At 40.8% G+C, this 24123-nt stretch overlaps 1 protein-coding gene across 1 annotated transcript in view; it reads left to right on the top strand.

Annotated features, from left to right (window-relative positions):
* Positions 1–24123, top strand: part of HECW1 (HECT, C2 and WW domain containing E3 ubiquitin protein ligase 1) — a gene marked incomplete at its 5' end in the record, with an annotated part of 389530 nt that overhangs the window by 190113 nt on the left and 175294 nt on the right. Inside the window, one exon of the mRNA XM_030203827.1 lies at positions 13626–13727. Within this exon, the coding sequence (XP_030059687.1) occupies positions 13626–13727 (102 nt within the window). The remainder of the gene's footprint in view (positions 1–13625; positions 13728–24123) is intronic.

Genomic DNA, 24123 nt, shown 5'->3' with positions numbered 1-24123 from the left:
CTAATGCCGAAATATTTTTTTTCCTTTAATACTATTGCTATATCACTGCAATATTGCCAAATACAAGAAAATGTACTTGGCTTGTGTGATGCTTCCTTTTCCAAACATTCAGACCATGACCTATGATGGCCAGAGTTTCGTCGCCTGCTTCAGGGTCTATTGGTCAAAAATAGCAAGGAACCTCTGTCCGTTTCTTCACAGAGGACATGTTTGACAATGTTCATGACGGAGTTGCTGACTTACATAAGGAGTTTTTTTGCATCAATGATGAAGCAGTCCATGCTCCCGTTGCCTAATATAGCCGGGAGCTTCTTGAGGCTTTTTCCTCCTTGTATTCTCACAACACTGCAGTATTTTTGAGTCAGATCCTATACGTAGAATCCCTATTGTTTATATTTGTATAGACATGAACTAATGTTGACATTAGCGTGCATCCATTTAAAAAACTTACCATGGAAGTACTTACAGCCTACTGTTTTGTAGGCAGTAAGGGCTCCTGCGTTATCTGTGCACTAACCAGTTAGCATGCGGTAATGTAAATGTGCTAACTGGATAGTGAAGTAACACTCACTCTCTGCCTCTGACAAAAAAATAACAAAAAAATCGGTGTAGCACACGATTAGCGCATTCACATGGCAAAACTAACATGAATACTTTAGTGCATCCTGAATTAGGCCATTTGTGCTACATTAAGCATTTGTGGGTGCCTAATGCAGCTTAGTAAAAGGGCTCCAAAGTTAACTAAAGTGGAGAGTACAGTATATTTCAGATTTACTTACCTCATGCTTGGATCAGAAATGAGTAAGCAGTATGCAGACTGAAAACTCTTAAGTTTCTTGAGAATGTATATGTAACCTTGGGGTACATCCTGCACTAGAGCAAGAGCAAGCAAGTAGGTAAGGGCAGGTCCTCCATTATATTACATTACTTAATAACATTTATATCCCCCACATACCATTTCAGGTTCAGTGTGACCTGGGCCAGCATTATTGGGGGGCAAACAGGGCTGCTGTCCTGGGCCCCACAGCTCCAGGGGTCCCGCTGTCCAGGTATCGCCTTCCCTTCTCCCCACCACAGTCCATCTCCTCCTCTCTTCCCCTCACCTTCCTTAAAAATTTATTTCCCTTCTCAGAAGTGCCCTGGCGCAGCAGCCATCCTCACAAGCTGCCTATGGCTGTCCTAAAGCTTTCCCTCTCTGCCGCGATCCGCCCCCTCCCCCCCGATGCAATTTTGTTTCTGCCTGGGCGGCAGAGAGGGAAAGCTGTGGGGCAGCCAGAGGCAGCTTGAGATGATGGCTGCTACGCTGGGGCCCCTATGAGAAGGGAATTACATTTTTAAAGAGGACCACAAGGTGAGAGGAAGGGAGGGAGATTGACTGTGGTGGGCAGAAGGATAAGAGATGCCCGGACACAATGCAGGTAGGGAGATCAGGAGAGGGGATCAGGGGCCACCTCCTTAATTTCTGCCCTGGGCCCCACCATGTCTAAAATTGGCCCTGATTGTGGCTTACAGAAGCAAGAAGCTAGGCATACTCAGGACAAGATTACAGCATAATATTGTAAAATCTATTAAATAAATAGGTCTTTAACATTTTTGCAAAACTTTTCATAATCTGACTGTGTCCTAATCTTGTATGGAAAATCATTCCATTGACTAGCTCCTTGTAACCAAATGTTGCAGAAAATAGCTTTTTATAAACTATCCTCTTAGAATTAGGATAGTGGAAAATCAGAAACTCTCTCAAAACAGAATTAGTGTTCCTGATAAACAAATCAATGGTAGCATATAGTTAGGAGCAAGACCTCGTAATATCAAAAAGACTATGGAACATATTCTAAAAATCATTCATGAATGAATTGGCAGCCTATGTACACATCTCAAAAGAGATGTTGCTCATTCAAATTTTGGATATTTAAAAATCAGACGAGCCGCAGTATTTAATAACATTTGGACTTTGTACAAAACAGACTCCTTACAACCCAGGAGGATACTAATGCAGTAGTTTAAATGAGCTAAGACCATAGTTTGTACCACCATTCTAAAAATACCTGGAGAAAAATTATGTTGAATTCTTTTTAGTCTTCACAATAATGAAAACACTTTGGAGGTAACTGCCTTTACCTGTGCCTCATAACTCTGGGACTTAGGTGGGGGAAATGACTCTCTTTGAAGGCCCTACCTCCAATCTTCCAGCAGTCACTTCTAAAATCCTAGCTGTTCAGTCAGTGACTGTTTAAAACAAGACAGAGCATTATTCATGGAACTCTTTCAGAACACCTACAGATGAAAGGAGCTCTCTAACAAAAGATGTTTGAATGGACAATATTCAGGATCAAAGCCTTGATTGGCACCAGTGCTCACAGGATTTTTTCATTAACCACGGTTCCTCAGAAAAAAATTCCTTCTACATTTAGATGGTCTTCTACTACAGATTAGAGCAAGCTATCTGCAGCAGAGCCCATAGGAACAACGATACAATAAATGGAGCCCAAAGTCAGATACTGGGATGTTCCAAGCTAGCTAGTATTCTGTAAAGGGTGCTCTGTATGGAGTGACCTTTATACAATACGAGCTTACTGCTGGATTCTATATAGCGCGCCTAGAGTTCTGCACCAAAATCTAAGTGTATTCTATTACAACACGTGTAACTTAATTGGCTTAACAAGCTAATCAGTATTGATAGTAGCAATTAAGCAATAATAAGCACTAATTGGCAATAATTGGAATTTACATGCTCAAATCACTAAGCGTATTCTGTAATGAACTGTGTCTATATTCTAATTCGTGCAGTTCAAAAGGGTATGGCTATGGGTAGGGAAATGGGTGTTTCATGGGCATTCCAAAATTTATGCGTGTAGTTATAGAATATGGCCCAATGCGCATAAATCTATGTGTGGGGATTTAAGCTACGTTTTCCTTGATGTAAATGGAGGCACATAGTTTTAGTTGCTGGCATATCAACTTAGCATATTCTATACACCGCGTCTAAATCTTATAGAGTACGCTTAGACAAAAATGTTTTCCATGCGGATTTTTTAGGCGCTTTATATAGAATCTGGTTCTTAGTGTGCACCTAACTTTGGGCATGAGCATTTACACCTGTTAAAGGCTGGTGTAAATACATGCACTCAACTCATAGCAGTTAGGTGTTCAAATGCAGATATTCTAGAACATTGCGCCTAATTTCTATGAACACCCCTGAACCACCCATGCCCCTCCCATGGCCACAGCCCCTTTGGAGTTGGCACACATGTTATAGAATAGGGCATATGCAGATCTGTGCATAACTGCTAATTACTGCCAATTAAGTGCTTGTTAACTCCAATAATTGATTGTTAGCGCCTCCATTTGTAAAGATTTGTAAAAATTTACAAAGCATGTGCATTGGAAATTTTTTTGTTTTATTTTGTTGCGCCATTGTCATTTTTTGTGGTTTATGGTTGATTAATTTGATATACATAATTTAACGTATCTAAGCAGTTAACAACTAAGAGGCCCTTTTAATATAGTGTCCTGACAGGCGATTGCTGTTTCAGTGGGAATTTTCTCAGGGGAACTCATGCCACCCTTGAGGGAGTGGGGTGATCACTAAGGGACCCACCCCATAATAGCCAGGCCCCTTGCAATCAGTCACAGAATCTATGACAAGACAGAATTGATGTGTAGAGCCTGAGATCTATCATTAAAACTTGGGTTCCATGGGTCAATTTTAGCAGACAACGGAAAAGGTGCTGGTACTCAGTACCCCCAAATACCCCCTCAAAATATTCCCTGTATATCATCATCAATACATTCCCATAATATTGGCAGCAATTCTACTGCAGCAATTGTCCAAAACAATTTAAAACTTTTCAGTAAGAAATCAAATCTTATCTGTTTAATCTTCCAACTTTTATTCACTTATTCCTTCAACTGGACTTGCTCATAGAGAAGAATTGTGTGCTTCCCAGGAAAACACATCTTGCAAACTCACTGCATAATCTAGGTCACCAAATATTACTGTAACAGCCTAAAATTTGCTATAAATTGTTAGGAGAAAGTTACCTCCTAGTTGCAAAACAAAAAACAAGTTATGCAACTGGGAGGATGTGAACATTATAACATCTAATGCATAAGTGCTCTCTCAGTTTTGATGATCCAATTACTTCTTAAATTATTAATATGTATATCTGACTTGACAGTTCTTGAGGATAGGATTTGTATTCACTCTGTGATATCTGGATCATAGCAATTGTCTAGTTGATAAAGAATGCACATAAATTGTGACTGCCCAAAATCTGCCCCTGAAAATGCCTACAGCCATGTTACCTAGAAGTATAAGTGTTCTGGTCAGATTGCATACTTGTACATGGTGGTTCATTTTATAAAAGTAGCATATTATGCAAGTATTCCATCACATGCATGCAAAAAGCCTTTATGAACCTGCTCCCTAAAAATCTATACTTTTAACTGCAACAAAAGAGTCATTTCTAGGGTTCATTATGGAAATACATTTGTATTTATTTATTTAAAATTTTTATTACTCACACAATCCAAAGTATTTGATGGCAAACAAATCAACATACATAATACAATATAATAAAAAAATAAAAGTACATCATATCACAACACATCAAAAATCTTAGGGCCCTCTTTACTAAGGTGTGCTAGCGTTTTTAGCGCACATGATAATTCTAGAGACATCCATATATTCCTATGGATGACTCTAGCATTAGCGTGCAATATTTTGTATCATGCATTAAAAACGATATCGCAGCTTAGTAAACAGGGCTCTTACATACATAAAATATACTCACTAGTTATTTATTTATTTATTTAGATTTATTATTTATAATCTGCCCTTATCCAGGGTGGAGTACAATAAAACATACATAAAAATATACACAAACATCACATTTTCAACTACACATCAACAGCATACCAAAATAAGAAAAATCAGCTGGCGCAGTTCCAAAATATGATCAGGCAGGTACAGGACAGTCCCCTTCAAGTAGACATATAGTAAGCTACATACAGCAAGTGTTCCCTTAACTGATGTTTAAACACAAGCCAACAAGGCTTATGTTTTATCCAAAGAGACAGTTTGTTCCATTCAATTGGACCAATAACAGAAAATGTGCCCTTTCTTGTCTGATCCAAGTGGAAGCACTGTAATGAAGACACAATAAGGTCGTGTCCCATAGATGAACAGTGGTCATGCTGGTGCATACCACTGCACTACATTTTTCACATAAAAAGAAGATTCTTGATACAGCGCACAATGAATCATCAATAACAGCTTGTACTTTATACGGTAGCCTACAGGTAGCCACCACAATCGCTTCAAATATTCAGTAACATTCTCAGATCTCGGTAGGCCAAATAATAATTTCACCGCCAAGTTATGGACAATTTGAAGCAATTGTATACAAGAGGCTGGTAATCCCAAATAGATGACATTGCAAGACCATAACTGTAATGCTCCATTTCAAAGGTATCCCTACTCAAAATCGTACTGATGTTATATTAATCTACTCATTCCATTTGCTCCTTAAGCTAACCTCCAAAGATCTGTTGAAATAGAAAAGTTTTCAAACTTCAATTAAACTCTGCATAGTTTTGCAATGATCTCAGTGGAGGTGGTAATCCATTCCAAAGATTTGGACTGATAACTTTAAATACTGAAGATAGATATTCATGAAGTTTAATGATTTTTAAAGATGGTATTTCCAGTAAATTCAACTTAGATGACCTAAGTGTCCAGATAGGTTGATAAATTCACAATGTTGAAGCAATGACAGGAGAAACCATATAATTTAGCACCTTAAACACCAATAATAAGATTTTAAATATAATTCTTTATTCTATCGGAAGCCAATGAAGTTCTTTATATATAGGTTTGATTGACAAGACCATGAAAAAACTTAAGACAATTCTTGCTGCAGCATTTTGATCTATTTGTAAAGCTTTCAACCGATTTATATTCAGTTCCATCAATAAACCATTACAGTAGTCGAAGCATAGCATTACCACATTTTGAACAACCAATCTAAAATTGGAAGTGCTAAGAAAATCTCGTAATCTTCTCATCATCTTCAGTTTGAAAAATACTTGCCTAACCATTTTAGTAACTTGTGGCTTCATAGGTAAAGAAGAATCAAAAAGGACCCCTAAATTCTGGACTGTATTAATAATAGGAAATGTTAAGTCCTTTATCACAAAATCTCCAGGTACATCATCACATTCTCTGTATTCGGCACTAACTCATTTGAACCTATGGATTACAAACTCTTAAGCAGTGTATTATGATCAATTGTATCAAATGCTGCAGAAATGTCCAAGTTCACTAGAAAAGCGTTTTCCCTTATCAAAATCCTCTTTGACTGTATCAACAATTGAAATCAACAATATCTCTGTGTCATGCAGAGAATGAAAGCTAAATTGATGCTTATCTAACATGTTATAATGTTCAAGAAAATCTAATAGTTCTTTATAAACAAGCTTTTCCATAAGTTAGCAAGGAAGGGTAATGACGATATCAGTCTATAATTAGCAACCATGTTTGGATCTAAAGAAATGTTCTTCAGTAGTGCTCTAACAACTGCTGTTTTTAAAGAATCAGGTAAAAAACCTGATTGAAAGGAAAGATTAATGATATTAGTGAAAACTTTCCCGACTAATGGTTTAAAAACTTTAATGATAGATGGATGATGGTGATCTAGCGGACAAAAAGAATTAGTAATTTTACTCACTGTTTTCATCACTTTACCAATTTCAGAACTATGCTTGTATTTTTTTGTCTGAAAAAAATAGCTACAAAGCTTAGCTGGTATGGATGTATGCAGATATTTTTTCTTTGACATTTTTTAAATATTTTTTTTGTATTTTTACTTTGAAAAGCTGTCCAAAGTCCATGTGTAAAAGTACCTAAGGCTTTTGTACATATCTGGCCCTTGTTAAAATTACTCCCTAATTCCTTTGGTAGACTGTGTTATTTTATAATTGTTAAGGCAATCCTCTGGCTTACATGGTTTTTGGAGTTTATTTTCTACTTTTCCCAGAAACTGAAATCTGGCACAAATGTAGAGAAAGAGAGATGGATATATTTTAGATTTTAATAAATTTAAATGTAACTGAACCTCTGAATCTGGTCTAACCTACATTTTTATTTTTTAACTTTCTATTTAACCAGACACAAGAACGTAATATGCCCTTATAAAACATTAGGGGGGGCCCTTTAACAAAACTGCATTGAACCGTTAATGTGGGTTTCACTATTTAATAGAAGTTAGCATGAATCCATGCTAACATATGCTATGTGTAATTTAATACAGGTAAAGGCAGGAGCCTGACATGACATGGGTGAGTCAGAGGAGTGGCCAGTGGTGACAATTAATGCGTGGAGCAGTATCGTGCACTAGCACTCACAACTGCCAATAGCGCAACTACACTTAGGGGCCCCTTTACTAAAGGGTTGGTGTGAGGCAACACGCTTCATGCACGCCAATCCGGAACTATAGCAGGAGCCCGGTGGTAGTTCTACCCCCAATGTGCGCCATTTCCATGTTACAAAAATACTTTCTATTTTTGTAGCACCAGTGCTTACCCTGCAGTAATCTTAGTGTGGGAGTCCTTACCATCACTTCAGTGGGTGGCGGTAAGTGTTCCTCCCCGGCCACACAGCAAGTGGTTCACTTACCGCATGACTATTTCTTGTCCTCGGAAAAAGCCTTTTACCCGCTGTGGTAAAAGATGGCCTCAGTGTGTGTCAAAAACATGTGTTGAGGCTAACGCAGGCCCCTTATACTGCAGCTTAGTAAAAGGACCCCTTAATGCCACATCAAGATGAGGCAGTAAGTTCAGCCATGCTATCAACAGTCCAGTAGTGTAGCTATGATGGCAGATCCTCTCTTCCATTTCCCTCCATGATCAATCTCACCCAATGTCACCCTCTTCTGATCACCTCCAAAGACTGCTACCCAATTGAACCCCTCACAAAATTGCCCCTCCATCTAATCACCCTCACAATTTCAGCCCTAGGTTGGATCCCCAGAATAAAAAACTCTCCCACTTGAACTCATCATCTTGAAGCCCCTCTTCCAAAATATATAGCCCTCCCCCTTCTCAAAACCCCTTCCCTAATATCAAGGCAAGCCTACCCCCACTCACCCCTGTCCCCTGAAAATGCTCAGGAGTTACCCAGGGGCCATTCCCTGTATGTCAATGGGATACGACAACACTGATCCTGCCCATTGGGCTCCATCAACAAAGTGGCACCCACTGACCCCTAGTGTAGTCTCATGGTACTACCACTAGGGATCAGCTTACCATAAAAGGGCAATTTGCCCTTATATGGAAGGTTGACCCTTGCAGTAGTACTGCAATTTTATTACTAGGGTAAGCAGGTACCAAGTGTGGGGCAGTGGGTGCGGTCCACCCCAGATGCAGGCAAATCCCGGAGTTTCTTAGAGGGATTGGGATGGGTGGGAAAAAGGTTTCCTTGATGTTAGATTTAGATTTAGCTTTATTATTTATAACCTGCCCTTATCCAGGGTGAGGTACAATATACACACAAAAAAATACATAAAAAATACAAAAACTTCAACATTACAGAACAAATACATGTTTTAACACACCATAGTTTATAAATAGATAATCAGAATGTCCAAAGCACAGCCTTATAATTTACTCTCAGTGGCATAAAAAGCCAGACACATCAAGTGCGCTTAATAGAGGCCAAATTTGTCTCACATTTCAATCCAGCTGGCAGCCAGTTCTATTCAAAAGGCCCAGCAACAGAGAAAATCCCTCTTCTAGATATTTCCAGACGAAATTGTTTCAGAGCAGGCAGAACCAAATGTCCAGCATTCATTGACCGCAACTGTCTCTGTGGAACATAATGCTGAATAGCATTCTTTAAATACATAGCAGAGTCATGAAACAAAACATGATGAATTAGCATCAGCAGTTTCAATTTTAACCTGAACGCAACCGGCAGCCATCTCAACTGCTTTCAGTAAACTGAAATATGGTCATATTTCAGCAAACCAAAACAAGACACACTGCAGAATTCTGTACAATTTGCAAGAAATGAACACAGCCAGCAGGTAACCCCAAATATACAACATTGCAGTACTCAAGGCCAGATAACACCACCCTAAATCCACAGCTGGAGACAAATGATGCATCCTACTCAAAAGATGTAATTTAAAAAATAAGGTTCTTGGGGATAATCAGGTTAATACCACGGGGTTTTTTTTTTCTGTTTACTGTTTAATTGATCTCCTTATCTTGTTTCACTCTCCCTATTTAGTGGTCTAAGGAAGAGAATAGAATTACCTGACTGAAATAATTCCTACATATTACTTTCTCTGTATTTCCAGCAAGTTGTTTTATCACTTGTAAAAATTTAAATGGTTATAAATAAAAAAAAAAAAAAGGTTCTAATCAGGTGCTGAACTTGCAGCCGAAAAGAAAATCCAGAATCCATCAAAATGCCCAGACTCTGCACCTGAGTCGACGCCTTTACAGAGATACCAGACAAAGACACAAATTCTGGAAATACAAACGAGGCATCAGTACTCACAAAGAACAGTTCTGTATTATTTACATTCAACTTCAAGTGATTCCTTTGCAACCACAACAGAATTCCTTCAAACACAATCTGCATTTTCTGAACAGCATCATGTACACTTGAAAGTACAGGAAAGAAAAACTGATCATCATCCACATAACTGCGGAGACTCCTAAAGAGTGCAGCAGATGTCCCAAAGGCCTCAGATAGATATTAAAAAGTACTGCTGATAAGGCAGAACTCTGAGGTTCTCCTGTATCTAAAGAATATGATGCTGAGATTTTATCTTCCGGTTGCACTCTCTGCTTTCTTCCCTGTAAATAGGAATGAAACCACATTAAACAGTACTCTGCAGACCACAAGCACCAAGGGGCTGTATCAACATATCACAATCAGTAGTATCAAATGTTGCTGATATACCCAAAAATGCAAAAAAAAAAAAAAAGAAGCTTGCATGATTATCTAATCCTAAACGTATCTCATCCACAGTCGTAGCCATCAGTGCCTCAGTGCTATGTGCTCTATGGAACCCATACTGATTTTCATCCAACAGATTATTTCTTGTCAAAAAAATCATCCGATTGCACATAAACAGCTTCAATAATTTAGCAAGTACTGGCAAGGAAGAACTTGGCCGATAGTTAGCTAAGGGGCTCATTTTCAAAAGAGAAAAATATCCAAAAAGTGACATGTCTGTATTTGGACGTTTATCTCACAAAAATGTCCAAATCAGTATTTTCAAAACCTCTTTTTAGACGTTTTTCTCTGAAGTCCGTCAAAAGTACGTCTAAATCTCAAGGGGGCATGCCAGGGGCGTGTTCAAGGCGGGACTTGGGTGTTCCTAAGACTTAGATATTTTTCAGCCAAAATGAAACAAAACAAAAACGTCCAGGACTAAAACTTAGATGTTTTGAGCTAGATCTGTTTTTATTATGAATAAGGCGCAAAAAGGTGCCCCAGATGACCGCTGGAGGGAATCAGGGTTGGCCTCCCCTTACTCCCCCAGTGGTCACTAACCCCCTCCCATCTCCAAAAATTGTGATTAAGAATATTACTTGGCAGCTTCTATGACAGCCTCAGATATCATACTCAGCATGCAGGTCCCTGGAGTAGTTTAGTAGTAGATGCAGTGCACTTCACACAGGTGAACCCAGGCTACTACCTCCCCCTACCTGTTACACTTGTGAAGGAAACTGAGCCCTCCAAAACTCACCAGAAACCCACTGTACCCATATATAGGTGCCTCCTTCACCCATAAGGGCTATGATAGTGGTGTACAGTTGGGGGTAGTGGATTTGGGTTGAGTTTTGGGGGGGCTCAGCACACAAGGTAAGGGAGCAGTGGTCAGATGTGTACCTGGAAGCACTTTATGAAGTCTACTGCAGTACCCCCTAGGGTGCTCTATTAATGTCCTGGGATGTCAGGGGGACCAGTCTACTAAAAGTGCTGGCTCCTCCTACATCCCAATGGCTTGATTTTGGATTTTTTGCACTTGAACGTTTTTTTTTTTTTTCAAATGTGCCCCCTCCCCCCAAAAAAGTCCAAATCACAAAACATCCAAAAAAGAAAAAAAGGCCATAGTATTGTCAAAAACAAAAGATAGACGTTTTTCTTTTTTGAAAATGACCTTCTTTCCTTTTCAGAATTTGGACGTTTTGTGTCCAAATTCAGATTTAGACATTCTATCGAAAATGCCCCTCCACATCTTTATAATCTACTTTGTGATCTTTCACCACAGGATGCACAATTGTTATCTTAAGTTTATCAGGAACAAAGCCACTACTTTAAAAAACAATTCACAATCTGAACCAATAATGGAACAATCACTTCACCTAAATTTCTTAGCAACAGTGGTAAACATACATCACCTACCTCCCCTGTAGGTCTACATTTTCCTAAAAAGTGCTTCATAGCCCTACCCTCTACTACTGAAAATTCCTTCCATTTTTCATGCACACTCTAACAAATCTTCCAAATCCTTAACCACAGAGAATGTACCCACAATGTTTTATGAGATCTACTTTGTGAAGAGGATGGGGCTATATGTAAACTTAGAATTTGAGAGGATGGGCTTCTGGGGATTGGATATCGGTGAGAGGAGTATTTCTTTAGGGGGGGGGGGTCAGATCTTGGGGAGGTCTGGAACTGATTGGGGGAAAAGATGTTGGGTGCGGTTGTGCCATTGAGGCAATTCTGTGGGAAATTTTCTTAGTGGGCTTACACTGTGTTACATGCAGTGGCAGACAGCGCAATTTCCCGCACTATCTGCTATCCTATATAATAATTCTCACCTCCAACGTTCTATGCCTGGGACCGTGGCTCCCTAGGCTGGAGGTGGTCTGCTAGGCAGACACGCACTGACGTCACTGACGTCATGACAGCTGATTCCAAGGCAAGGGGAGGAGTAGGGAAACACGCCTCAGAATCATCTGTCACCCTCCGCGCTACGGCCCCCTCGACCACCCCTTCCGCGAACCTGTCGACCCTCCCCCCCCAGACCGCTGAAAACCGCCCCCTGCCGCCGTTGTGGACTACCTATGCTGACAAACCCCAGACAGGCGAAGTGTTGTTGTGCCCTTCGCGTTCCTTTCTCATTCATCTTCTCTGCAAGTTTCAATGCGTGCGTCTGACGTCAGACGCACGCAGAGAAACTTGCAGAGAAGATAATTGAGGAATCAACGTGAAGGGCACAACAACACTTCGGCTGTCGGGGGTTTGGGTCCCCCGTCAGCACAGGTAGTCCACAACGGCGGCGGGGGGCGGTTTTCGGCGGTCCGGTGGGGGGGGTCGACTGGCTCGCGGAAGGGGGGGTGAGGGGGCTGTAGCACGGGGGGGGGGGGAGGAATTGCCTGCCTAGGGCCCGTTTCCTTGCCTTCAGAAACGGGCCTTTTTTACTAGTTATATATAACACAGGGCTTAAGCAGTAAGTGTCAGCCCTGTACAGTAAATATAAGGCAGATGCTGGGCAAACCTTCTGCATTAAACACACAACTTTGTACTTACCGTGCACTAAAGTATAGTAAATAGAAAAACTTATAGCACTCTAGTAAAAGGAGCCCTAAGATAACAATCCTTACTGACACCTAGCTGGATAAATAGGTGCTTAGCCTACTTACCATGTTTGAAAAGAGAAGTGTTTGATAGAATCTCCTCTTAGCGTTCACCACTGCCATTTTATTATTTTTTGAGATGAGAACTACCGCATGAAGGCATAATTTATAATAAGTTCAAGTGTCAGAGTGGAATATCTGAATGACTTCTGTGTTGCTTATAAGTCAATCAGCTGGGCATGACAAAACAGCTACCAAAGAAGATAGGCAGTGCATACAATAATTAATTTCAGTTAGAAGATGGAGCATAGAACATTTTGAACTGTAATTTGAACGCCTTGTTCCACCCCTTCCCAAAAGTCAAAGATTTCCTCATGGGTAGGGTTGAGTCCATAATGGTCCATGGAAACTATACTAGGGACTTTCTATTTCTCTTTCCCCTCATCAGTATTTGGCCTTTTTAGAACACACTCAGCTAAATCTTATATAGGAAGCAAACACTGAGCTTCTGGGTGAAAATTCAAAATCACAATGTCATTTTCTACAATCAACTGAACCGACAAACTAAATATCTGTGACCCGCTGAGTGAAAAGGTACCAAAAGTGGTGTATGTGATCTATTTTATACCACAAGATAGAGGGCTATCAACTACATAATCCTGCAAAATTTCAGCCTCTGGTATAAACTAATTATGTCTTTAAAAAATTTAGAAATGTTTATTAATATAAAAAAGTAATTAACCTCCCAAATCACATACCCTGCTTTAGGTACTTGCAGTTTTTAAACTGTAGAACATGAAAAACTTTAAAGTTGTAAAAAAAATTGCATAGTCCCATTCTACTGACCCTGACCCCTATAGTACACAAACATTCAAGAATGAAAGTTGCCCCTCCAAACTTTTATAGCCTTTATCTCTGTTATTTATAACCCCACTTTTGGTACGTTTTCTCTAAGAGGGTCACATATGTAACATGATTCACCTCTTTGCTGTTCTGTTGACTTCTTTTTTCCTTGTTCATAGGTGACTGTCCCTTACCGCACAATGCACAGCCCGTCAACCAGCATCCTTCCTTGAGACCTGACCACCACCATTATCCAACCATTGATGAATCCCTTCCACCAAGTAATTCTTAATTTATTGTGGTCCCTCTTTTGGGAAACATTCTCGATCTTCTTTTGCAGAGGAGAGGTGCATTTCAATGGGTGCCATTCTCAATCACCTCTGTCAACCAGGGGTGAAACTCCCAAAGCCACCAGAGGCCCAGGAGCAAGTGCCAGCAGAAACCCACACATGAGACAACCCAGCAGTGGAGACCTGCATAGGGTCAATATGAGAGAAGCCACAGCCAGACCTTTGCCTTACTTGCTCCACCAATGCTCTTGCCATTAGGAGTGTGCATGGGAAAGGATTGTGTTTCATGTTTTTATGTCATTTCATTTCATTTCTATGTTGTGTGTATCATTTTGTTTTCCATTATAAGTGTTTTCCTTTTTAGTTTCTGATTTACTTTTCTCACAATGTGTGCTGCATTTTTATAATGTATTTTCTTTGTAAATTTTGCACATAGCATACACTACATCCCTTAAGCATGCACTAAGATAGCATAACAAGACAAAATGATATTATGTTAGGTTCTCAAAAACATTTTGGAGGGGAAATATTAACATGAAACAAAAGTAAATAAGGCTGAGGTTTCTGTGTCCTTTTGAAAGAACACATTCCTATCCATCATTCCTCTACTCTTGCCAACTGCTCTGAAATAGACGTTGCAATTACTATAGGATCACTAAGTCCCAGCAACAGGAAACCACAAATTGATGTTCAGGTCCTCCAGCTTCAGTGGTCTAAAATTTTTTAACTGAAAGATATATCTGGTTAATTCCTGTGAACCTAGATAAACCTTCTAAATATTGATCCCAGGGGCAGTCGAATGCCTTTTTGTTTAGGGGGACCCAACTTCTGCCCCCAGCCCCACACCCAGCAATGCCTCTAGCTCTACCACCAACCCCAGCATATCCCTATCCCATAGTGTCCAGTATTTCTCTCCTTTGCCCTCATTTCTTTAGCATCTTTCTCCTTCCCTCCTCCCCCTCTACCTCATAGTCTCTAGTATCTTTCTTTACACCTCGCCTTCTCCCCTTTAATGTCTTTATTTCCTTACCTCCCTTCCCTGGGGCAGCAGTGCTACAATCAGCAGAACAGATATCAGGGCCGACCAGTGTGTGGCCATGAGCATCTGGGCATGCTCATGGCCTGCCAGCTCCTGCCCCCTCCAACCTTTCTGTTTTGGAGGGGGTGGAAGCCAGCAGACCTTGAGCATGCAACCTTCAGTTCTTCAGATTGTAGCTTTGCTGCTCGAGGAAGGGAAGGAACGAAGGAAGCACCATGTTGGGGGGGGGGGGGAAGAGAAGGAAAATTTGGGGGTGCATTGGACCCATAGCTCCCTCCTTTACAATGCCTTTGATTGCTCCTCATTAATACTGATGCATTTCCACAAAACACACAAATGTAAAAAAAATACACTATGGATGCATATTTTTATATCAAATATTTCTTATAAAGGATTGTCTGTACTCTACATATTCATACATTCAGGAGAGTTTATCTTAGTCTATATGACAGTATATAAGGTGCATAGACATCTGGATTTTTAAGGATTTTATTTTTTGTAGGGGTTTTTTGTGATGTTTCATCGTTTATGTTTGTGTGTTATTGCTATAGAAATTTGCCATATGTTTATATTTGAGCTGCTTAGTAATTTTGATTATAGATAGATAGATAGATAGATAGATAGATAGATAGATAGATAGATAGATAGATAGATAGATAGATATTCTGGCCAATATTCAGCTGGCAGCAGTGAATTGTTTTTAGAATGCTCACTACCAGCAAGCAGTGCAGTACTCACATAGCTAGCTGGGCATGGGACTGCTATTTATGCATAACTACTGAGATCACCCCAGGTCCTCCTCTGGACTGTCTTGACACAGCCTGAACAGTGCAGTGGTGGACAGATCCAATATTCAGTGTCACTGCCTGGTTGCTGAATATCAGTGGTCATTCACTCAGTGTGATTTAACTGGGCTGGAGCCTCTCCTGCCCGATTAAATCATTTTGAATATCTACCCCATTATACTTAAATGAACAAATAAATACATTGGTTATTGAAATGGAGAAGGAGAGGAAAGGCGGACAGAGTAAGAAAAAAGAGAGAAATAATATGGAATGAAAGGATAAAGATAACTTCTGTGAGGAGAAGAATGAAATAGAGGTGTTAAGAAAGGAATAGAAGTGATATGAGGCTAATATCTTCACATGAGAGAGGCCTGCTATGTTGGTTCTGTGGCAAGCCTCATGGTGCTCTCATGTCTCTATGACAGGGACTTGAGGTATTAAAAGTTTTCTCTACAAGATAAATATAGACAAGCAGATAAATGCTTTAGTCTGTCATTTCTCTTTTTCTAATAACATTCTTTCCTCTGTTTATATAATCCTCTTTTTTTCACTCTCATTTCTTCTTCATATCTCTTTCTGTATTTCATTGACTCAAAAGTATGGATTAATGAGACAAAGTCAACATGGATTTAGTGAAGGGAAATCTTGCCTCACCAATCTACCACATTTCTTTGAAGGGGTGAACAAACATGTGGATAAAGGTGAGCCGGTTGATATTGTGTATCTGGATTTTCAGAAGGCGTTTGACAAAGTACCTAATGAAAGAGTACAGAGGAAATTGGAGAGTCATGGGATAGGAGGTAGTGTTCTATTGTGGATTAAAAACTGGTTAAAAGATAGAAAACAGAGAGTAGGGTTAAATGGTCAGTATTCTCGATGGAGAAGGGTAGTTAGTGGGGTTCCCCAGGGGTCTATGCTGGGACCGCTGCTTTTTATCATATTTATAAATGACCTTGAGATGGGAGTAACTAGTGAGGTAATTAAATTTGCTGATGACACAAAGTTATTCAAAGTCGTTAAATCACGGGAGGAAATTACAAGAGGACCTTACGAGACTGGGAGACTGGGCGTCTAAATGGCAGATGACGTTTAATGTGAGCAAGTGCAAAGTGATGCATGTGGGAAAGAGGAACACGAATTACAGCTACGTCATGCAAGGTTCCACGTTAGGAGTCATGGACCAAGAAAGGGATCTAGGTGTCGTCGTTGATGATACGTTGAAACCTGCTGCTCAGTGTGCTGCTGCGGCTAAGAAAGCAAATAGAATGTTAGGTATTATTAGGAAAGGAATGGAAAACAAAAATGAGAATGTTATAATGCCTCTTTGTATCGCTCCATGGTGCGACTGCACCTCGAACATTGTGTTCAATTCTGGTCGCCGCATCTCAAAAAAGTTATAGTGGAATTAGAAAAGGTGCAGAGAAGGGCGACGAAAATGATAAAGGAGATGGGATGACTTCCCTATGAGGAAAGGCTAAAGCGGCTAGGGCTCTTCAGCTTGGAGAAAAGGCGGCTGAGGGGAGATATGATAGAGGTTTATAAAATAATGAGTGGAGCTGAATGGGTAGAAGTGAAGTGTCTGTTTACGCTTTCCAAAAATACTAGGACTAGGGGGCATGCGATGAAGCTACAATGTAGTAAATTTAAAATGAATCTGAGAAAACTTTTCTTCACTCAACGTGTAATTAAACTCTGGAATTCATTGCCAGAGAATGTGGTAAAGGCGGTTAGCTTAGCGGAGTTTTAAAAAGGTTTGGATGGCTTCCTAAAGGAAAAGTCCATAGACCGTTATTAAATGGACTTGGGGAAAATCCACTATTTCTGGGATAAGCAGTATAAAATGTTTTGTACTTTTTTGGGATCTTGCCAGGTATTTGTGATCTGGATTGGCCACTGTTGGAAACAGGATGCTGGGCTTGATGGACCTTTGGTCTTTCCCAGTACGGTAATACTTATGTACTTATGACTCAGAGAAAGGGATGATGCTAGACTTCACATTAGGAGTCACCACTGAGGAAAAAGATTTAGGGTCATTGTCGACAATATGTTAAATCTTGTGCTCAGTGTGTGGTGGCAGCCAAAAAGGCAAGCAGAATTAGTAAGAAAAGAGAGAATAAATAAAAAAAATATCTCAATGCCTCTTTCTTCGAGGACAAGCAGGTCAGAGGTATTCTCACATGTAGGTAATGTCATCTGACTGGGCCCACTGTGGATGCTGCCTAGCATGTATATATCTTTAAGAAAGTCCAAGTGGTGTTGCAGCACACATGTGTGGGTCCCTCAGTCTCTTTTTTTCTGCAGAGCTAGGTGGTCATGTTTTGGCGATCTCCCCTCAGAGCTTCTTCCATGAACTTTTTTGAGTGCCTTCTGTGTGGGTAATTATTTTTCTTCCCTCATCGTTTTATTTTAGTTGCTTTCCCTGTTATTTTCTTAATTTTTTCAGCCCTTAAAGTTTTATTTATTGTTCTTGTGGCTCTTTAGGCCCACTTAGACCTGAGCACTGGCCTCAATTTGAGACTAGCCCCTTTTCTGAGGAGTTTAATTTAGCCGCAATTCTTTGTTCAATGCCAAAAAGGACCCCCCAGTGCTTTCAAAAATGCACCCAATATAATCGGATGCCTTTCAGCACCAAAATACTTTTGGAAGAAATTGCCTGTTTATGTTCCTAGCTTTTCTTTACATTCTCAAAATGAGAGATGTTTTTCTCTTCCTTCTGTTAACTCTTAAGCTTGAATGTGCCCATAGGCATGCATATTCCTGCTTTCTGGCTTTTCTATGGAATAGCACTCTTTTATATATTAGGACAACTGATGACTTTTTGGAATTCTGTAGAAGTATTAAGACTGCTTTTATTTTTTAGATTTGCAGAGGTACATTTCTGTTTGTTGGACGGAATCCATGATATTTTATGATTTTATATATCACACTGTATGTTTGAGCTTCTGATTTATGTATTATTCGTTTATATTATTATTTTTGTAATTTTATTATGTAACTTCTGCAGCTAAAATACATGATTAAATAAATAAATTTCTATCACAGACCTGCACAATTGGTGCATTGGGTGCCTAAGACCTGACCACAAAACTGATTCTTGTTCTCTCTGTTTGCAAATGCAGATAAAGACATGACTGGTAACGCAATAGAAATGATTTGTAGTAGTAGTAGTAGAGCATGTCAGCTCCAGCAAGAGAAACATTTTGGCTCCTCAAAGGCCAGTCCATCGACATCAGAAGCATTGACCTCAGTGGCTGTCCAGACTGCTTCTACCAATGGGAATGCACTGGCATCATGGTGGTCTCCACCTCCCTTGGCTTTGGGTGCTATTAGTAGGCCTCAGGATTGGTCAGCATCAGACCTGACTACGAGGACAAGCATGGATTCAACGTCATCTTCATCAGCACCAAGGGACTGCAATGCCAAGCATCAAGGGAAGCCTAGGAAGCATTGGCATCAGTCTTCCTCGAAGCACGGCACCCGAAGTGCCAAGAAAACCACTCTCCCTCTTTAGTAGAGGTGCGGATGCAACAGTCTCCAGGCAGCTAGATCCCAGCTTTTGGTTTGACACTGACTATTCCCCAGGCTGTCCCTGATACGACTCCCCAGCCTTTGCTGATGCCTACCTTTGATGAACGGTACCGGGCCATGCTCAGGAAGGAGCTGGCACAGATGTTCCAGTTGCACATTGCTTAGGCATTGAGGGTATTTGCATTAGCTGCAGCTCAGTCTCAGCTCCTTCCTGAGGCCCAAGCTTTGATGTCGGTGGCTCTCCAGGTGCCAACATTGACATCAACTCATGCAGTATCACTCTCAACATTGGGAGAGGAAGCTTCCCCAGAATCTGAGAGTAGGACTGTACCTCGGCACCTTTTAGGGCATGGGCATGGTTCCACTGAGTCGGGGCAGGCACAGACTCACCCAGTCTATCCAGAGTACTTTGAGGAGTCTGATTTGGAACGTTCATGGGAGTCAGATGATCCACATTACTTCTCAGAGGAGTCATATGGTATCCCTTCTGACCCCTCCCCTCCACAAGAGAGGTGTAAATCCCTACCAGAGGGTCTCTCACTGAATTTGTCAAGGAGATGCCTACGCCATCCCATTTAAGTTGGAGACAGAAGAGGAGCCCAGGGCTGAGATGTTATCTGTATTGGACTATGAATCTCCTCTCAAGGAAGAGGTCACAGTTCTACTACACCCTATCTTGAAGGAAGCACTGATGAAGAACTGGGAATCTCCCCTCTCAGTGAAGGTCATGCCAAAGAAGGTGGATGTACAATATCATATCCAGAAAGTTCCTGGATTCAAAAAGGTGCAACTGCCACACCACTCATTGGTAGTTGAGTCCACCCTCAAACGGGCCAGAAGTTCCAGGAATCATGCCTTGGCTTCCCCTGGTAGAAAGGCCTGGACCCTGGACTAATTTGGGAGGAAACGTTATCAGACCTAGATGCTCATTGCCCGCATCCAGACTTACCAGCTCTACACAAGCATTTACTTGAAGCCTCTGACATGAAGTATGCTTAGTCTCATGGACTCTCTCCCTCAGGAGCAAGCCACAGAGCTTCACCAGTTGGCCGAAAAGCATCTGGAGTGCAGAAAACATCTGGCCAGGGACACATATGATTCATTTGATATTGTGCCAGGCTCTCTGCCGTGGGTGTGGGGATGCATAGACTCTCATGGCTAAGTGTCTCTGACCTGGAACTAGCAGTTTAAGAGAGATTAGCAGATGTACCTTGCCAAGGTGACACGTTTTTGGGGGACAAGGTGGAGGAGGTCACTGACCTTATTTAAAAGCATACTGACACCATTCAGTTCCTCTCTTGGCAGCCTCCAACCTCCTCTCCTCTCCTAGGAGGGTCTCGAGTGGGCTTACTCTACTACTCTCAAAGGTGTAGATTTCCACTGCCTTCCCACTCTACCCAAGAGCCCCAGTCCCAGCATTCCCAGCCACATCAACCACATGCCCAAAAGGCTCAGATGGCTCCCCAGGCAAAGCAGGGGCCAAGCTTACAACTGACTCCAAGAGAACATAGCCACAGTCCTGGATGACCTACCGGTGAGAGGGAGGCTGAATTTTTTCCATCAAAGTTGCCCCCTTGTAACCTCCAACTGGTGTGTTCTTCAAATAGTCCGTTTCAGTTATGCACTTCAGAAACTACCAAACTGCCCACTGAGAGCATCATACATCAACTCTCAGCACAAGCAGGTACTTGTAGAGGAAATCTCCGCCTTTCTACAGACTAATACGGTCAAACCTGTTCCACCAGAAGAAGAAGGGAAAGGATTCTATTCCAGATACGTCTTGTGCCCAAGAAGACTGGAGGATTCTGTCCCATCCTATTCAACAATTGGAATACAGAGGAGCCACTGCTTGATAAATTGCAAGCTTGAACTTTTCTGCCCCAAGCAAGAGCAGATACCTTGATTGTGCTTGTTTTACAAGTCAGCACAAGCCAGAAAGTCACAGCTTGGCATATGTTGAGATTGCTGGTCCAAGGGAGCAGAAGGAGAGTGAGATCTGTGATCTGGGTGCCACTCCCACCTGCATAAAGCTTCACTGCTTCTGCTAGCCCTTGGGAGCAGAGGGAGAGTAAGATCTGCACTAACGAGGAATGCTGACTGTTTGCAGTGTACCATTTGAGTGGCATCTGATATCATCACTGGGTGCCACTCTTACCTTCATAAAGCTTCACCACTTCTATGGTATGCAGCTGCAGGGGTGTGCCCAAAGGGGCATGCAAAGCCCCTTGGGAGCCCCAAAGCATCTCGTCACTCTGCCTGAAAATTACTGAAGGTATTTAGTTTGCGATTTGATTTTGAATAGATATCGGAAAGCATTGAGGGAAAGTGAAAATTAAGATTTTGGCCAGTACTCCAAGGGCGGTGGGCCTGATGGATAGACATGTGATAGTGGGAGAATCTTCTTCTACTCCTGACTGTCCTTTAGACTCTCCTTTTTTTTAAGTTTGAGAGGAAGGCCTACCCCCTCACCACATTCTGCTTCCTTGTGAGCCCGGTCAACAGGGCTCTTCCTATCAGTTGTGCCTATAACTGGAGCTGATGAGTCCCAGGAGATTGTTTATTCTCAAGAATTTGTCATGGCTTTTCCCATGGTAGTTAAATGTCCTGAACTGTTTTCAATAGATTCTGAACCAGCCAAAGAGGTTGCTGGTGGTCACATGACTGAGAAATGGTTGAAAGATACAGTTCCACAACTCTCTGAATTTTCCCATTAGACAGTGACTAAACTAACTGATATGCAATCTTGAATGTATTCAGTTAATAAGAAACAAGTTCAAATTACATCTCAGATAAAAAATAAATTGCAGAGTGGCAGGGTATCTGGTATTAAGGATAGTTTATATATACATAGACATCTTGAGAATTTGGAAAATATGTTGAGATCTATAGGGTATATATCCAGGAGGACAACTCCTAATATATATATCCTGAGGTACTTAGCTGACAGAACACTACAAAATAGCAATTATTCTGGACTCGTGTCTAGGGGACGCGTACCTCTTTGGCCCAATGGCCATCTACAGTAGCTGTGCTGGAAAAAGGAACAATGCCACAGATGGAATATATATTATTTATTAGGTATAGAAATATATATATATATATATAGTTCTGAAGCAAAATGCTAAACAAAATACAAACTAACTTGCTATAAAAAAATAGATTATCACCAAAATATAGATAATGATATATGATTATCCTAATGAGTGATTACACAACCAATCACAATACTGATATCCTAATGCTTATTATGAGAACTTACACCACACGTCTTATGCAAAATACACAGTTAGCAGCTAAATTCACAGACCATAAGTCATGACATAAAACCCATCTGTCTCAGACAAAAGCCATGGACTAATTATCCCCATGACCATAGGTAGTATATCCTGTTGTCTCACCATGCCGTCTGTGGCAGACTTCCAATGGTAAAGAAGCGGATTCCTCCTCTGAGACTCAAGCTGAAGCCTCAGCGAGTCTCTCAGTCAGGAATAAAGTCCAAGATCTGTATTATTCTGGATGCAGATGACACAGTCTTTAGGTAAGGCTGAGCTAACCTTGTGAGTTTGCTACAAGGTATGCAGTTAACTGGTGTTTAGGAAATCATTCTCTTGCTCTTTCCGAGCCTTCTATCCTCCTGCCAGTCTTCTGGTCCTTTCCTCTCTCTTCCTCTTCTTTCGTCCAACTTTTTGGCATCCATGATACCTGTGGACCAGTCACAGCAGGTATAATAATGTCCAGCAGCTTCATGGTCATGAAGAGAGCCTTTGTTGTAGAAATGAAACTGTTATCGATGGCATGCAAACCTCCCTGTCGGATCTCATACTCCTGGAGCCATGTGTGTCTCTCTCCTTCATACTTCCCAGGCGATAACTAAGCTAGTTTGCAACAAATAATATGTCCTTGGATGAAGTCATCATGGTATTCTCAGCAGTAAGTTTCCTTGGTAGAAATGCTGGTTTCTGAGGAATACAGATATATGCAGGCCACAGGCAGAAGTGTCCATAGTGTTATAACAGAATGGTTCGGCTTATATAGGCCAAGACCAGCAAAGGTGAGATCTCAGGTAAATACTTCTAAAGATCTATTAATTTACATTTTTTGAACTTTCCTCACCATCATTTGCTAGCACTTAAGATACTCCTGAAGAAATATCTCAAGGAAGTTTTGCTATTCGAGGAAGCTGAAACTATATCCTTTTTGAATTGTTATTATATGTTTATTCAGAAACCACAGGGTAAAGGACAAGCAGAGCTAGAATCTTTAAATTTAACAGAGTTTCTTGAAATGTCTCAAGATATTATACATACAAGAGCAACTCTGCTTGTAATCTTCTGTTCAGGGCAGGAAAAAGTTAAGATACTGAAACTTTATTTCTCTAAGAAAACTATTTCCTTTTGTGTTCAAGGTATACAAGTCTTTCCAGATGTAACTAGAACTACTCAGTTACTTAGGAAACCATTTATAGAGTTTAAAACTTTGAGTTCTAGCACTGGGAGCATCCTTTTTCCTCTGTTACCCCTGTCAGTGCTTGACTACCTATCAAGATAAGAAATATAGGGCTTCTTTTACAAATACGAAAGCGCAAAGCCCCTAAGAGAGAAACTGCACTGGCTCCCGCTCAAGGAACGAATTGAGTTCAAGATCTGCACGACCGTATACAAAATCATTCACGCAGAGGCCCCACTCTACATGCTGAACCTAATAGACTTACCACCCAGAAATGCCAGATCAGCCCGCAAGTTCCTCAATTTGAACTTCCCCAGCTGTAAAGGAATTAAATACAAACAGGCATACGCTACTACCTTTGCGTACAAAAGCACACAGTTATGGAATGCACTACCCATGACCCTGAAAACCACGGACAACTTAACCAGCTTTCGCAAATCTATGAAGACATATCTCTTCAACAAGGCCTACAAAAATAATCCTTGATGAAACAAATTACTCCGTATACCACCCAAACGCTTTAAAACACCTCTAACACGACCTTACCTAATACCTTCTAACTAATTCCTCTTCTACCTCCAGTTTATTA

Source organism: Microcaecilia unicolor, chromosome 1 (assembly GCF_901765095.1).
Source record: "Microcaecilia unicolor chromosome 1, aMicUni1.1, whole genome shotgun sequence".
Lineage (NCBI taxonomy): Eukaryota > Metazoa > Chordata > Amphibia > Gymnophiona > Siphonopidae > Microcaecilia > Microcaecilia unicolor.
Note: the sequence above shows the minus strand (reverse complement) of the source record. Positions and strands in the feature narration are given on the sequence as shown.